The sequence below is a fragment of the Alternaria ventricosa genome (genome assembly GCF_023758065.1).
Source record: "Alternaria ventricosa strain BMP 2768 chromosome Unknown scaffold_10, whole genome shotgun sequence".
NCBI lineage: Eukaryota > Fungi > Ascomycota > Dothideomycetes > Pleosporales > Pleosporaceae > Alternaria > Alternaria ventricosa.
In genome coordinates, this window is record NW_026055690.1 from 340,764 (window position 1) to 355,715 (window position 14,952).

The window sequence follows — 14,952 nt, forward strand, 5'->3', positions numbered from 1 at the left end:
CTATGGGTATTTCATCGATACGGAATCGCATTCATGATAGAAGATCATAGTGTCATCCCCACAAACAATTCCTTCTCCCCCCACCTCATGCGAAGAAAAAGCAGAACAACATGGGGCCTACATTAACATGAAAGATGCAAAGTGTAGGACCCAACGTCAACGTAGGCTCCAGGGTGTCCAGTGTTTTCCTTGAATGAGGTATCCCTAAACCTCCAAAACCCCATCCACAACCACCGCGCGATGATCGCTCGCATAAACCCCATCCTCAAACCGATTCGGCAGCACGCTATAACCCTCAACACTCCAATCTCCCTCTCCCCTCGGTCCCACGAAAATAAAGTCAATCAGCGACTTATCCACATCGTCGAAAGCTGTATACGTATTCTCATCACCATACAGCCACTTAGCCTGCTCCTTCGTGTCCTGCAGAAGAGACGACGCGTTATTCAGCATCATGTACGCATCATCCGTAATCTCAGAGTTGAGGTCGCCAGCCAGGAAGAAAGGCAGGCCAGTAGACGAGAAGTTTGAAGCCGGGGAAGCGATATCCGCAGCAATTCCTTCGATGATCTTGGCGGACTCGCGGCGCGAGATGGCGCCTGCGTTGTCGAAATGCGTCGACATGGCTACTATTTCCTTCTTGCTTGTCATGTGCTTGAACGTGCCGATGGTCACGATGCGAACGGATCCTGCATCCCAACCTTTCTTTCCAACGGCTCCGTCTTCGTTTAGCCAGACCGTCTTCCAGGTCACGAGTTCCCAGATGGCTTTGCGGTAGATGACGGGGCTGTATTCGCCCTCGGTTTTGCCGTCGTCGCGGCCTACGCCGATGTAGGCCCATTCGTCGCCGAGGCCGGCCATGATGTCGACGATTTGCTCATTGAGCACTTCTTGCAGACAAATGAAGGCTTCAGGGTTGTGGAGCGTGTTGTAGTGCAGCTCATTTAGGATCAACTGTTTCCGTGTTGACCAGGGTTTCTCTCCTGTGGCCGGTGGATCGGCGGCGTAACGGATGTTGTGGGTTAAGATTCGGATTGGGAGAGTAGCAGCCTGTACTTTCATGATGATGGCGAGCAGGGTGGTGACGAGAAGCGCTGCGTTGAGCATCATGACGACAGGCTAGGTACGTATTGCCGGAACCGAACACGTGACGGAGTGAAGCGGGGACGATGCTCTCTCTAGTAACGACTGCGAAGAAGGCTTGTGGTAAGCAGATGAATATACCTAGGTAGGCCTTCACAGTATCGAGAGATGGCACTTGCACAGCCTTGATATGAACAACTGTAATTGACGCCTACCTACATCGCTGCGTCGAAGACTACCAACCCTACTTATACCTTACAAACGACACCAGCAACTAAGAGAAGAAGGAAGGTACTCAAAATAGTGCCGCATAATGACGAAGGCTTCAAACTATGCCAACCCTCCGTGCTATAATCCAAGAGGGGCCCCAAATTTCCGAGTTGTAGCCGACAAATGAGAACGCCGATAGACAAGCACGTTGTCCGCATGCGCAACTCCACGTGATCCGCTGTTTTTACACGGGCTTCTATACCCCAGATGCGCTTGCCAATATGAAAAAGACCCCGCTATGCTTATCTGAATATCATTTCCTGTTTGCGCAGACAGGCAATCTCAATGCTAAGCCTACAATGGCTGGCCAGTCCGTTTGCGCACGTTCTCCATGTGTACGCGATTCTTCAGATGTAATTCAAAATTATTGACCGTCTGTTCGGGCCCAGCATTGTACAACTTTCCTGGGCAGTCTATGCATCGAATTCGCGGGAGGAAATACGCTTTGTGGTTCGCTGGCAGGGGAGCGGTTGGAGATAGTGTATCTAACTTGACTTGTCTGGACACTATCTCGCCAGTCTTCGGGTCCTCGTGGCGCTCGTTCATGACTGCGTAGCGCATGGTAGATTCGAAGAGCTCCCCAGGGTTTTTGTCGCGTAGGTCTTGGAGCGCTTTTTGGAGCCATGGGGGAGTAGGAGGCTAATATGGGTCAGCGATGACTATAGAGACGCAGGAGTAGATCTTACATGTTGTGAAGTAGCGGGCGTTGGCCAAGGTGCCTCCAATGAGCCATCCTGTCTGTACTGCCATTGCTTGTTCTGTGTCGTTGGTGTGGGTGTGGAAGGTGGCTTCGGTGAAGCTTCAACAGATGTCGGTACTGTAGGTGTGGAGCGGGAAGGCATGGCGGGTGACGGTGGAGGAGGCATCGAGTTTGCGGTAGGCGTACTTCTCGTTGGTGGTTGCGAGAGTGTCATCATGGGAGTTCCGGCGGGCTTAACAAAAGCTTTTGGGTTCCTTACCCATTCTCTGAACTTTGCGGGCGATATGCGGAGTTTGACTATCAGTGATGTGGGTTCAGACACACTCTCTTCCCGCGCTTCGTACCGTAGAGATCTCGACGCCCTTGGCTCGTGATGAGGGGTTTGAATAGTAGAGACTTCGGGGGTTGCTGATCTCCCAATGGCAGATCGCATCGCGGCTTGAGCAGCAGTAGCAGCTCCGCGCATACCACGTGTACGAGCGGTACCTCCAGTCATCAGTTGAGCAGGTGCGGGAGACTCCATGACTGAATCATCACTATCTGAGTCGTCTGAGCTGCCCTCAGCACCACGACGGCGGCCTTCTCTAACTTTGCGCGTGGCCTTGAAGAGTTGGCTGTCCTCAATCGTTTCAGCAGCACCAGGCAGCACTGATGAAACGACCAACGTGCGAACAGTCCGTTGGCGGTCTTTGAGGTCTGGTAGGGCAGGGCCACCGCGTCTGTTGACGGAACGCTTCTGGCGTCGCTGTTCGCGCATGATTGAAAGTTCGGCTCGCTCCAGATCCGCATTGCTGAGTTCGTAGAGATAGGGTTGGTAGTCCTTTGTAGACTGCATCGGGCGGAAAACGGAAGGAAGTGGAGAGGCTAGGAAGTTGTCTTGTATGTCTGTATCCTCGACTGGTCGCCCGTCGAAGGGATGCCCGGTGATGTATAGACTCTTTGTAAACATCTGGCACTGCTCTCTTATGGAATGCGCGATTGCGGTTGTGAACTCTCCGGATAGGGACAAGTCGGCGGCCATCTGTCTCGCAAACTCCTCGGGCGCATTCAGAGGGTTGTTGATCTCCCACTCAAACTGGTCTACAAGGGTGTGCTGGCCAATGGTAATGTTCAGCTTGATCAATATGCGCATCTCGTCGTTCTTGTATGCCGAGTAAGGCTGATGCGGGTCCAATGGCTCGTCGTCGAAGAAGGCGTGGGGATAGTAGTCTTGGACCTGCTCGTGGATTTCGCGATCGATTTGCTGCATTACGTTCTGGCGCAGTTCGGGCGGTATTTGGAAGTCTTCGACGAGGGTTTGGGCGAAGAGCACGGGGTTGGTGACGCGGTCGTGGAGGTTCCAGGTAAAAGTATCGCGAAGCTTCAGTCTATCCAATTCGATATCCAAACGCACAGGTACCAGCTCCTCAATCTGGTCTGCTTGCTGGAGCCCCTTCTCTTTCGAAACCTTGAGCTGCGGTGCGAGTCGACGGCCAGCGCGCTTGGCATTTTCAGGGTATAGCAGCTTGGTTTGCGGTAGGGCGCGCGGGTCTCTGGGGTCGGGAGGTATCTCGGTCAGGCCGTTGCCGTAGCCAGCGTAGCCATATCCAAAGATGGCGCCGGGGTTCTGTCGCCGGACCGGATATACTTCGTCGCGGTAGAAATGGCGCAGGTCGTTGAGTTCGCCATAGACCCTCTCGGAATGTTTGTTGCGTTCGTACTTGTTTACACTGTCCAACAGGTCGCGCTCGATGTAGCGGTTGAGGAGGTGCGTCTGCGAGGCGGTGGGTTTCGCGCCGTCGTCGTGGGAAGGCGTGTGCGATGACTTGCGGGTGCCCGAACGCGATCGCTTTCTGCTGGGCGACGCGCCGTTGATGGCTTCGGGTTGCGCGGGCGATGCCATGTCGCCTTGCGCGCCTGCGAGGTTCAGACCAGAGGCGGCCATGACGGCCTTGGCTTTCTGCTTGCCGTCTCGAATCGCGTTGTTGTCGTTGGACGCGCCGTCGGGTCCATTGATGCTGGTCGGGGCGTTGGCGGGCTGGACAGCACCTTCACTGTTGATGCCGTTGGTGGACGCGCCGTGGGCAGGAGAGTCGGCTAGCGGCGGGGAGGGCATCGCGTAGGAACTGTGGATGCGCGCAGCAGGAGCGACCTGCGTGTTGCTGCCCTGGTTAGAGCCGAGGCATGGAGGCTGGAAGGAGTGATGGAGGCTCGAGTGGGTCAATGGGCGTCCCAAGCGGTCGCGCCTGCCAGAAGAAGGGGGCGGACGTGCGATGCGATGGCGACAGCAACACCCGCGCCGCCATCTCCAGAAAGCGCATGCATCGCGCCGCGATCACGCGAATAAATAGCAGCAATAGAAAAAACACATACCTTTGCGAGCATGCAATTTGCGCGTCGTCACAGGTCACAGGGCTGGGCTGGGCCTCTGTTTGGCTGTCCAGGGAAAGAAGTGCCGATCGGGTAGTCAAGCGCGCAGCAGCCCGTCTGTAAGCCTTTCACAGGCGAGAGTATTGGCAGAAACCTAAATCGGCGAAACACCTGCTGCGGTACCTTGGGCGGGGTCGCGGCCGTGGATAAGCTCGGAATGATGTGTTGTGTGTCAGGCAGAGGCATTGATGGATTTGCGCCTCGCTCCCACTTCCCGCCGCTTGCGAGCGCCGAGCCAGCCAGCCCATGACCACCTGGGCACACTGAAGCTCGTCGGCACGCTCCCACGCACCCAGCGTCTCTGCCCGGCGTGGTTCTCTTCACCAAAGCAGAGGCCATGCTCGACCGACTGTTCCACATAATTACACCTGCACTCCATCGTCTCCACGCAGCCCATCACGTGTGACGCCATGACGAATGCTAGCGCCTACCTAGACCGGTAAGCTCAGAGGAAAAGCCACTCGTGTAATGCAGTGGACCTTGTTCGTTATCGAATAAAGGTTGTATTTTATGGAAAGACCCGCCTAGTAGAAGAAGATAAGAAGCGTCTGGTAGTACACCTCGTCACCGCACTCTGACGCCCTCGCCTCCAGATCCATCCTAGTTGCATCAATGCTAGAAACTGACAATACCTAAACATTCCCATCCAGTCCCGGCCCGGACACGCCGCCGCTTACAAGTTCGCCGGCTATATGCGTTTGATTTGCTTGCGATAGATACTCAAACGTGCAGGTTCGCTGCTGAGACGTGCGTTCCCCTGTCGCTCAGTAACATCGCTGCTCTCGTTACATTCCCTGCGCTCAAAGCAATGAGTCAAGTCGAGTGAATACACTCAAGCACGCTGCGACAACCTATGGAAACATAGTCAGTGCTCTGTCATATTAAGGGGATGCAAAAGAGCAAATGACTTACCTCAAGCTGGAGCTCCTTATCCTTGGAACCATTAACTTCGTCCGTAATGAGCTGACCCAAGTTGGCGCCCACACCCTGCGAACCGCCCTGCCTCTTTGCAAACGGCCACTGCGAATATTCCGCCAGCAGCTCATCCACTTGAGCAAAAGCCCGTTCCCGTGCTTCGTGACCCAACGTTGTCAAGGCGTTCTCTAGGACGTTGGCGGCATAGGCGGCGCAGACCATGGTGATTGTTCGGAGCACTCTGAACTCCAACTCTTCGGGGAGGAATTGGCTGCCGGGAAGCACGACGGTACGGTTGGTGAGGACGTTCCGGACTCTGCGTCGAATCTCCTCCTTTGCGCCTCCGTCTGCGACGGGATGTGTAGCCATGTCGAACAGAAGGAAGTTCTTCTTCTCGGTGCGCAGGATGCCCTTGTCGACGAGGCCTTTGCATAGTCGTTCGCGTACTTGTTTTAGTTGGTAGCCGATCTTCATGAGGTTCCACGTCTCTCCTGTGTGCATAGTTAGTGCCGAGCACCAGCCTTGGGGTTGCGCGCCGCCAACGTACCGCTCATGAGGTCGATCCACGAGTTGACGCTCATCTTCTCGCTTGACTTCATCATCTTGAGGGCCTCGTCCAGTAGAACCTCTCCGGTCAACGTGTCATCAATCACCTCGATGACCCTGTCTGCGAGGGGGAACCGTCGCCGATTCGAGTCCTTTTGCATGCTCACGCGGCCTCGGAAGGCCAATTCTATGACAATGCAGCCTCGCAATGCATAGGAGATGTTGTCGTTCCAGAACGACAGGTATCCCTATTCTCACTCATCAGCCTGCTGCCCCTAGCCCACCAGCGCCCTGCGGTGTACACACCTGTTTGTCCTTCAGCCCCATGAGGATGATTTCCTCCATGAGCGTCAGCTTGGGCTGCTTGCTCCTCTCTGCATTTTCGCTGATGTCCCGGGGGTCGAATGCGATCTTGTGGCCATTCTCGGAGCTTTCGTAGGAGGTTTCGGGGGTGCGGTCGTCGTTGCGCTTGGGTGCCGGCGAGCTGACTCGGCTGCTCTCGTCTTCGCCGTTGCCTGCAGCGCCGCCGCCTCCTCTCCGGCGCGTCAGACCAGAGCTAGAAGCCATCGGGTGTGGTTGTGGAACGGGAGGGGGGTCTTGTTGAAATTATGCGTGATGCTCCTCAACGGGCGCAGGGATGAGGGCGCTTGGGCTGCGCATGCGCGGTGTCGGACTATGTGGGACTTTCGGTGAGTGCGATGTGGGAGAGGGTAGCGGGCACGGCGACGTAAAGAATAAGGGGTATGGCAAGGCGCCTGTGTGAGTTACGCGTTGGGGGTTGATTCTCGTGCCACATCAATCAGCGGACAGGGTGTCGGTCTCGGATGTGCCAAGATTAGTTACGCACGCTTCGGAGATCAAGTAAACAGGCGTCCAACAACACAATAGCCAAAGCACTGGGAGGTGGATAGCGTCAATTCTATCAGAAGTACACGGTGCCGACCCAGGCGACTGTTTTACACGGGGGCATATATATAGCGATGCCGGTAGGACCGACTGTCAATTCCACATCCATCATCTCCAATCCAGCGCGGCTCTCCAATATCATTTAGTGAGCTACAATGTGTTAGTTTGGGGCAACTTCGGGATTTTCAAGTTGCGACTCACCATCGGGCTGAGCCATGATGTAGTCCACTGCTTGCTTGACTGTGATATCATCAGTATGTATATCTCCGACCCTGCATCTGAACGTACCGCTGTGGATGGCATCGGCCTCCTTGTCGGGGATCTCAATGCTGAATTCCTGCCTCACTGTCAGATTTGCCTTCCGATTATCGCACGCGGACCGACTAACCTCCTCAATTGCCATGACCACCTCTACGGTATCCAGACTGTCGAGACCGAGGTCGTTGTGGAAGTGCGATTCGGCGTTCAGCTGCAAAATATAAGCCTTTGTCTCCAATCCCTCAAACGCGGTTGGTAGCTACCTTGGAGGCATCGGTAACCTGCTTCTGCGTTAGCCACTTTCTAAAATTCCCGTCGCATAACCATTACCTTGTCGAAGTTCTTCAAAAGGTCCATTATCCTGCCGGTAACCTCATCTTTTGACAGACCGGCGCTCGCGGCGTAGCATCGGACGGCCTGGAAGTATACGGAGGGGTTCATTTGCTTTGGCTGGACGAAGGAGCTTCGCGCAACGGGGCGAGCCATTGCGGCCTGGCATCGCGGGGCAGCGCGGACGGCGGACCGCGCGGACCTGAGGAGTGCTGTTCGGAACATGGTGGAGGATTTAGGAGGGTGTCGTGCGAGGTAGCAAGGTCGGTGGTGGTGGTGATGTTGATGCTCGACTAGAACTTCAGACTAAAGTTACATTACGTTAGTCAGCCGTCAAGAGCATTTCCGTACGAGTGAACAGGCGCACCTTGAATTATCGCGATAGGTAACACGGACATCCGAGAAAGACTTGAAAATCATTCATATACTCTGCTGCATCACCTGAGTCAAATTTCTGACCTCGGAGTTGCCTCCCACCGTTGTTGCCGTCATTCGACTTGTCGGCCAATCGCAGCTTCCGCGTTACAAGCGACGACCTCAAGTTTCGAGCTTGACGACAACCTCCATATCCGCCAGCAACCCCCCAGCCCGCCAGCGACTCCACCACGCTCACAATGGCCAGCGCAAAGCCATTGACAATGTTGGCACGCAGCCGCCCAGCGACCACGCTCCTTCGGTCACCACAGTTCGCGTCCGGACGCCTCCCCTCGCCCGCCACCGTCGCCTTCTTCTCTACCACCCTATCCCGAGCCGCCACCCCAGCAGGACCCCCGCCGCCAGGCTTCCGGTTACCCAAGCCCAAGCGATGGGATGAAGGAGAAGGTGCATTGGACCGCGCCGGCAAGTACTTCTTGCTCATGGAGATGTTCCGTGGCATGTATGTGTCGCTGGAGCAGTTTTTCCGCCCGCCGTGAGTACTCCAACTAGCAGACTATTCGGCTGCCACCCGGTCGCAATACGGTAATCTGACGTTTCTGAAGATACACCATCTTCTACCCATTCGAGAAGGGCCCCATCTCACCCCGCTTCCGAGGCGAACACGCCCTGCGACGGTACCCTACCGGTGAGGAGCGTTGCATTGCTTGCAAGCTCTGCGAGGCCATCTGCCCTGCGCAAGCCATCACAATCGAGGCCGAAGAGCGCATGGACGGTAGCAGGAGGACCACACGTTATGATATCGACATGACCAAGTGCATCTACTGCGGTCTCTGCCAGGAGAGCTGCCCAGTCGACGCCATTGTTGAGGGTATGTCGATACGTCCCCTGAGTACGCGGATCAAGTGTTAACATGATACAGGACCCAATGCCGAGTATGCGACCGAGACACGAGAGGAGCTACTTTACAACAAGGAGAAGTTGCTAGCAAACGGAGACAAGTGGGAGCCTGAGATTGCCGCAGCTGCTCGTGCAGATGCGCCTTACAGATAATGGACGGGAGCGATTTGGAATTACTGTACATATAAGGAGCGGTTGCGTCTGACACAGCCAGTCAGATTTCTTTTGTCAATGCATCAGTAAACAATACCAAGCTCACTGGGTCCATGTTTGAGAAGACACTGAGATACATGGACATGACGGACGCGCTATTGTGATGGAGTCCAACTAGATGCATTACTAATGATTTGCAAGACAGCATTGGCATTGAACGAACATTCTTGAGAGAAGACAACCTAATATTCAAGATCATAATACTCCTAACGCTCATACGATGCCTGCCATGATATGGTATCAAACGCCAAATGTCTGCCTATAGTATGCATGCCGCCACCCTTTCCTTTTATATACCTTGATTCCGCCCAGCCTCATGATCATCTCGCCTTGAACGTGCCTTCAAAGCCCGGTCGCTTGACCTTCTTGCCAGGCTTCTTGACCTTCTTTTTGCCCTTTTGGCCCTTGTCCTCCTTGCGCTTCTTGAGGTTCTCCTCCCTCTTCTTTTGTCTCGCGGCCTTTCCTTGATCGACATTGGTGAGCCTCTCCTTCCACTCTTGCTTGCTCTTATCCTTTTGTTTTTGTTGACGCTTCAAGCTCTTTTTCAGAAGGTTGACATCGTCGAACACCTTCTCGCCCTGTGCCCTCTTCTTGGCGGCCAGCCATAGATCCTTCTCTTGAATGTCCTTGCGCTTGTCCTCGTCGAAGGCGTTGATGCGAGCCTGCTTCTTCTGAGCAGCCTCTAGTGCTGTCTTCGCATCTGACTTGCCCTTCTTCTTCTTGGAGTCGAGGAATCCAGAGAGATTGCTCTCAAGCTGTTGGCCGTCCCATGCAATCTTGCCAAAGTTGAAGTTGCGCTCAGTCTCCGGCGACCTCGCTGGGAATACAGAAGGTGAGCCCGAACCGCCTCTTATCCGTGCGAGCTGCTCCTCTGCTTGTTGTCGTGCCTCATCCTCTTTCGCATCCTGACGCATGGCCTTCTTCGCAGCCTTCTTTTCAGCTTCCTTCTTCCTGCGCGCCTCGATCAGCTCTGCTCGGTTGCGTGCAGGACGTCCATCTGGGCCGTCGGCCTTTCGCGCCGCGCGCATTGCCTCTAGTTTCGCGTTCAACCGAGCGCGGAAATCCTCATGTTTTTGCGGATCGATCGTGTATGGCTTCTTAGCCTTCTTCTGTGGCGCTTCTTCACCGGACTGGGGTAGTGAAGAATTTGACGAAGCGGCGGAGGCGACGGAGGCTGTGGACGAGTTGGAATTGGCAGTAGTGGAGGGAGCAGTAGACTGACCCTCTTCGACGAGACCGGAGACGTCTAAAGCCTCTATGCGTTCGTCTGCATGTTCGAGTTCGTCAGCAGACGCGTCGTCTTCGTCGTCTTCATCTTCGTCCTCGTCCTTTTCAGGCTTTTCGGCGGCGAGACCTTGGAACTGCGTTGGCAGCGCTTTCTTGGCTTCCAGCTTTTGCTTGTTCTTAGCCTGCTTCTCCTTCCTCTTTTCTCTTCGCTTCTCTGCTTTCGCCGCGTGCTTGGCCTCGGCCTTGGATAAAGTGACTTCTTCGGTCTCTTCGACTTCGGGCTCAACAGGCTGTGTCTTTTGCTTCTTTGCCTTGCTCTTGATGCCCTCAAGAGGCTTCTCCTTTGTGATGTCCATGTCAAGGTCGGACGACTCGGGCTCGGAAACCTCCTCACCCTCCAATTCACGCTTCCGTTTTAGCGCGTTCTCGTCCATGACGTCTTTGGCGCTCTTGTGGGAGGCAGGATCCAGCTTCGCTCGCTTGGCTGCTTGTCGTTCTTCGAGAGTCTGCTTCTTGCCTTTCTTTTGCCATTGCGTCTGCAGACATCATGTCAGCATAAGGCGATGCCTGAGGGGAAGAGATGCATACGCTGGTGATGCTCTCATCCTTGCCATAGTAGTCTTTGGCGGGTATCAGAGACATGAGTCCCTCAAAGGCACGAGCATGGCTCTTTAGACGCTCCTGCAGCTCTCAGTTAGCGGCGAGAGCGGGCGACAGGAGGCGGGCGCGGTGCATACCTCGAGATTGTCGCCCATTGCGAGGACAATAGACGCAGGATCCTTTTCGTAATGTGATATGTCCTGATTCACACGGATACAGGGCGTAGAGTTGGCGGGGCGAGCGTGTCGTGTGCGGGTCGCGAAAATCGAGGTCAAAACGAAAGCCAAGATTTCGAGCAGACTTTCAGCGCTAGGGCCCTTCCAAGATCAGACCCACCCGCCAATAGACCCTCGCCGCCCCAGCCACCGACCATTTTGGCTTAACGCGAAGCAGACTCGCGTGCTCTTTCACCAGCATCAGCCTCGTTGCCGGCAAGGCGCCGCGAGTCCATGGATGGTGCGCGTCTGTCAGATCCGCTTGCCTCTCGCGCTTCACAACGATAGGCCAAGACAATTCATTTGTTGTACATGATAGTCGGTGGAGACGCGTACGCACAGCCACCGAGCCCAAGCACAACCTCGCCGTGGTCGCCTTGTATATATCCTAGGCAACGCCCTGCTAGCAATCACCTGACACCTCCATATACCCAGCGCTGTCCCGCATATCAAAACTGCGAATACCTTCGCTCTAATGGCTACGCCGATCATCGAAGCCAGATCTCTTTCATCGCTTACGGCTCTTGCCTCCAATCCACCAGCTTACCCAAGGAATCCTACTCATGAGAGGCATGACCCGCTAGTACTGTACATCGCCCGTGTCCCCGGCAGCAGAGGTACGGCTGTCAATATGTCTTCTCCTACAGTAAGCCTAACGTGCTTCAGATGTCTTCTTATCTCCGATGAAGCCGCGGGAAAAGGTGGTGACCGCAGAAGACATACAGAGCTCACTCTATTTCGTCCACGTTGAGCAACCAGAAGATGCTTACCTTGTCGACCCTCCTGGATTTCAGGATCCAGATTATGCGCAAGAGAGCCAGTTGTCTTCAAATCCCGTCTCTGCGCCCATAGTCCCAAGGAAAGCAGTACCCGGCATAAACACAGCTCCCATACGGAAGCCCGTTCCTAGCCCTCTAGCGCCCATCAATAACTACTCCAACAACCAAAACACTGATGCAGGCAACTATGCGCGGAGATCTGCAATGCTCGCCCCAGAGTATAGCCACAGCCCACGACGCTCATTCGATGCAAGCCAGTACCAACAGGAAAACCGAAGACCGACAGCTTCGCCACGCAGACGATCGGAGAACCCGTCACGCTCCAGTGCATCGCTCACCCTTATCCGGCGAGATCCCGCATCTGGTGCGCAATGGAATGTTGCTCGCATTGAGGACCCACCTATCCTAGATGTCTCGTCCGCCTCGAATGATCCTAGCATCAAGAAGAAGTTGGGAGCACCGATGTATATTGAAGTTTTCAATCCTGGCTACTCCAAATTTCTGCATTCCGACACCACTAACAAGCCCCCTTTGACAACACGGGATAGTGGCATGTCTATCCAGTCACGTAACGCAGAGTCAAAACAGCAGACGGGGGCTCATCTGTCTACGAACGAGAACGTGTTCCGTCGACGCATCTGGATGGAAGGATCGCAGCACATCGGCGGCTTTGGACATCGAAAGCTTAATTCGTATGACTACGATACCGGGCGTCCTGACTCACGGGGCAGTTACCGTACGCAGGCCAACTCTATGTCGACGGACATGAGACCATCTCCGACACCTGCGTTTGTGACTAGGCAAGACCAGTCATATGCTAGCATCCAGGTCTCGGATAGGCAAACCAGTTTTCGTGGTTATGTGTTCACGAGTCCGTGGAACGGACGATGTGAATTCACCACCGGAGTAGGCGGGGGATCTTTAAAGGTAATACCATTCCTACCACAGTGACGACCAGTAGATGATACTTACTCCCCTCGTAGTGTCGACACGTTGTTCCAGGCCTCCAAGGAGCGCCGCCTACAGCCATGACGGTTAGTGAGCTAAGATTCAACCTACCGAGTAGTCCAAAACCCACCACACCCAGAGGCGAAGAAGGATCAAAACGCTCGTCATTCTTTCGCAAAGCACGACACAGTCGCAACAATTCCTCTTTGTCTGTCAGTCGTGACGACACCGTCGAAGACGCTAGAGCCTCGTTGGATCGCTTAGACCTTTCTTTAGGTCAGGAGTTCGCAGGTGGTGGTTTTGGTGGTAAGCAAGCGAAACTGGGGAAGATTATTCTGGAAGACGAAGGTCTGAAAATGATGGATTTACTAGTCGCGGCGAATCTGGGATTATGGTGGAGAGCCTACGAGAAAGCGCTTGTAAGTGGGGGCACTACAGATACTCTACAATGAGCTGGCGACTCCCAGAGTTTAATGGTGGCGTAATAATCTCATCGTGTAATCCCGGGATCGCTTTGAGATGGTCACAGCCGTGGTGTTTCTCCAAATTTCAAATGTGTCATAGATGACACTGCCCATTCCGATATGCAACTGATGTATCAGAGGGTATGTATAGTGAAAGACGCGTCTGACAGTGCTGAACACGCAGCATCGAGCAGTCACCTGACGCATCTATCTACACATTCTAGATATGACTTGTTAGTCGCTGACTTTTCACGGCTAATCCCCAGAACCTATAAAGGTAGATTGACGGTACTCACTCCCCTTCTCCATCGTTCCACGTGCACGCATCTCTATTGAGCCCCTCTCTAGAACCAGGCTCTGTCTTCTAAATCGACATTTCATCCAAGACGCTTAACCGCAACCACACCACCACACACGTCGATCAGCTTAATAGTACAGTATGGCACGTCCTAAGAAAGCCAGTGTACCCACAAAAGCGTCCTTGTCCGATGGACGTGGACGGCGTAAAACTCGTAACAGCGCATCGCAAGAGGAGGAGGAGGAAGACATGCTCGATAACATCACTCTGGCTCCACCGGTCTCACAGCCAAAGCCGAAATCGAAACCGACCGTACCCTTCAAAATACCTGGCGAGTTCGATCATGTTGTGCTCAAAGACGAGGCTGATTGCAATGACTACATCTCTAAGACCGATGAATCCGAGGCGTATCTGCGAGATATGAAAACCCTAGAGGTCCATCTCGACACAAGCAAACTGGTCGCATATACTGAAGATCGTTTCGCAATTGTACTCAACAAGCTACATCCACGCCCCGACGACACCATCAACCCTCACGACTTACAAACCATCCGGATAGTCGTGAAAGGCAATATTCTCCTCACGCGTTACAGCTACCACCTCATATCGCCATTTCAATCTGCCTTCGTAAACGACAAACTGAAGAAGCTCGCAGACGGCAAACTATCCGATGAGGAAAGGGCAAAGCTACCCTACAAGCTCCACAGTACGGAGAAGCTTCTCGCCAATGCACTACTGGGCATTCGTGGAGTGAAGCAAGTTCATATCGAGGGGAAAGGGAAAGGAACTGTTGAAGCAGACTTTGCGGCGACTATCAAAGCTACACTGGTCCAGCCCGTGGGAACTGATATCTTGGAAGCAAGCGACGAAGAGTCTCCGTTCTCTACGCATGGGTTGAATAGGCTGGGATCGATCTACTCTAATGCGTATTCTGGGGACGCGTTGAATCCATACGCTTCTCTGGCTCCACCAGAAGTAGAGCTGGTGGATGATTCGGAGGGCTCAGACGACGATGCGCAGGCCGCTACTGTCACAGAACTACATGATCCTGTCAGACGTAGGCCGAAGGAGGATGTTCCCATCGTAATGTCTGGGCCGCAAACGCGTGGAACAATGGCTAAGCAGGCTGAAGAAGTGGAGGAGAAGGACGACGAGGACGAGGACGAGGACGAAGGCTATGGCTTGGGACTTACGGAGATGGTTCGGATTTACAAGCAGAAGTCGCGTCCGGGTGATATAGATTCGGATACTCTCAGATATGATGTGCTGCCTGTAGTTTTGACGGCGAGGGAGGAAGCGGTTGAGTTAGGCTGGAAGGTGTAGAAATCTGCTCACAAGTAGTATTGAGAGACTACTGCGAATGCTCTCAAAGTCGGGTCATGTCAGAGATAGAGAAACTGTGCTTCTTTGTAACGCTGCATTATCGGTATGATCAGAGATGTTCAGTCATCGGCAGTTCAGACATGCAGGCACATCTGTCTCGGTAGTCCTTGCACTTTGGATGCCGCGCCCATAG

At 54.1% G+C, this 14,952-nt stretch overlaps 8 protein-coding genes across 8 annotated transcripts; 3 read left to right on the plus strand and 5 right to left on the minus strand.

The window, feature by feature from the left end:
* Window positions 1–204: 204 nt before the first annotated feature.
* J4E93_006201 (uncharacterized protein) lies at window positions 205–1,110 on the minus strand (the record flags this gene model as incomplete). The annotated part of the gene is made up of 1 exon (XM_049344119.1): window positions 205–1,110. The coding sequence occupies one exon, from the start codon at window positions 1,108–1,110 to the stop codon at window positions 205–207; it is 906 nt and encodes a 301-aa protein (XP_049198554.1).
* Window positions 1,111–1,647: 537 nt separating this feature from the next.
* On the minus strand, window positions 1,648–4,148 carry J4E93_006202 (uncharacterized protein; the record flags this gene model as incomplete). The annotated part of the gene is made up of 2 exons (XM_049344120.1): window positions 1,648–1,992; window positions 2,040–4,148. The coding sequence occupies 2 exons, from the start codon at window positions 4,146–4,148 to the stop codon at window positions 1,648–1,650; spliced, it is 2,454 nt and encodes an 817-aa protein (XP_049198555.1).
* Window positions 4,149–5,262: 1,114 nt separating this feature from the next.
* On the minus strand, window positions 5,263–6,490 carry VPS74 (Vacuolar protein sorting-associated protein 74; the record flags this gene model as incomplete). The annotated part of the gene is made up of 4 exons (XM_049344121.1): window positions 5,263–5,313; window positions 5,375–5,868; window positions 5,925–6,171; window positions 6,230–6,490. The coding sequence occupies 4 exons, from the start codon at window positions 6,488–6,490 to the stop codon at window positions 5,263–5,265; spliced, it is 1,053 nt and encodes a 350-aa protein (XP_049198556.1).
* A 499-nt stretch (window positions 6,491–6,989) lies between these two features.
* On the minus strand, window positions 6,990–7,642 carry J4E93_006204 (uncharacterized protein; the record flags this gene model as incomplete). The annotated part of the gene is made up of 5 exons (XM_049344122.1): window positions 6,990–7,069; window positions 7,118–7,166; window positions 7,218–7,298; window positions 7,351–7,368; window positions 7,418–7,642. 5 exons carry the CDS (start codon window positions 7,640–7,642, stop codon window positions 6,990–6,992), a joined length of 453 nt encoding a protein of 150 aa, XP_049198557.1.
* Window positions 7,643–8,031: 389 nt separating this feature from the next.
* J4E93_006205 (uncharacterized protein) lies at window positions 8,032–8,845 on the plus strand (the record flags this gene model as incomplete). Its single annotated transcript, XM_049344123.1, has 3 exons — window positions 8,032–8,327; window positions 8,398–8,663; window positions 8,715–8,845. The coding sequence occupies 3 exons, from the start codon at window positions 8,032–8,034 to the stop codon at window positions 8,843–8,845; spliced, it is 693 nt and encodes a 230-aa protein (XP_049198558.1).
* Window positions 8,846–9,225: 380 nt separating this feature from the next.
* Window positions 9,226–10,887, minus strand: J4E93_006206 (uncharacterized protein; the record flags this gene model as incomplete). Its single annotated transcript, XM_049344124.1, has 3 exons — window positions 9,226–10,668; window positions 10,721–10,813; window positions 10,870–10,887. 3 exons carry the CDS (start codon window positions 10,885–10,887, stop codon window positions 9,226–9,228), a joined length of 1,554 nt encoding a protein of 517 aa, XP_049198559.1.
* Window positions 10,888–11,630: 743 nt separating this feature from the next.
* J4E93_006207 (uncharacterized protein) lies at window positions 11,631–12,636 on the plus strand (the record flags this gene model as incomplete). The annotated part of the gene is made up of 2 exons (XM_049344125.1): window positions 11,631–12,462; window positions 12,527–12,636. The coding sequence occupies 2 exons, from the start codon at window positions 11,631–11,633 to the stop codon at window positions 12,634–12,636; spliced, it is 942 nt and encodes a 313-aa protein (XP_049198560.1).
* A 941-nt stretch (window positions 12,637–13,577) lies between these two features.
* Window positions 13,578–14,759, plus strand: J4E93_006208 (uncharacterized protein; the record flags this gene model as incomplete). The annotated part of the gene is made up of 1 exon (XM_049344126.1): window positions 13,578–14,759. One exon carries the CDS (start codon window positions 13,578–13,580, stop codon window positions 14,757–14,759), a length of 1,182 nt encoding a protein of 393 aa, XP_049198561.1.
* Between the last annotated feature and the right edge of the window lie 193 nt (window positions 14,760–14,952).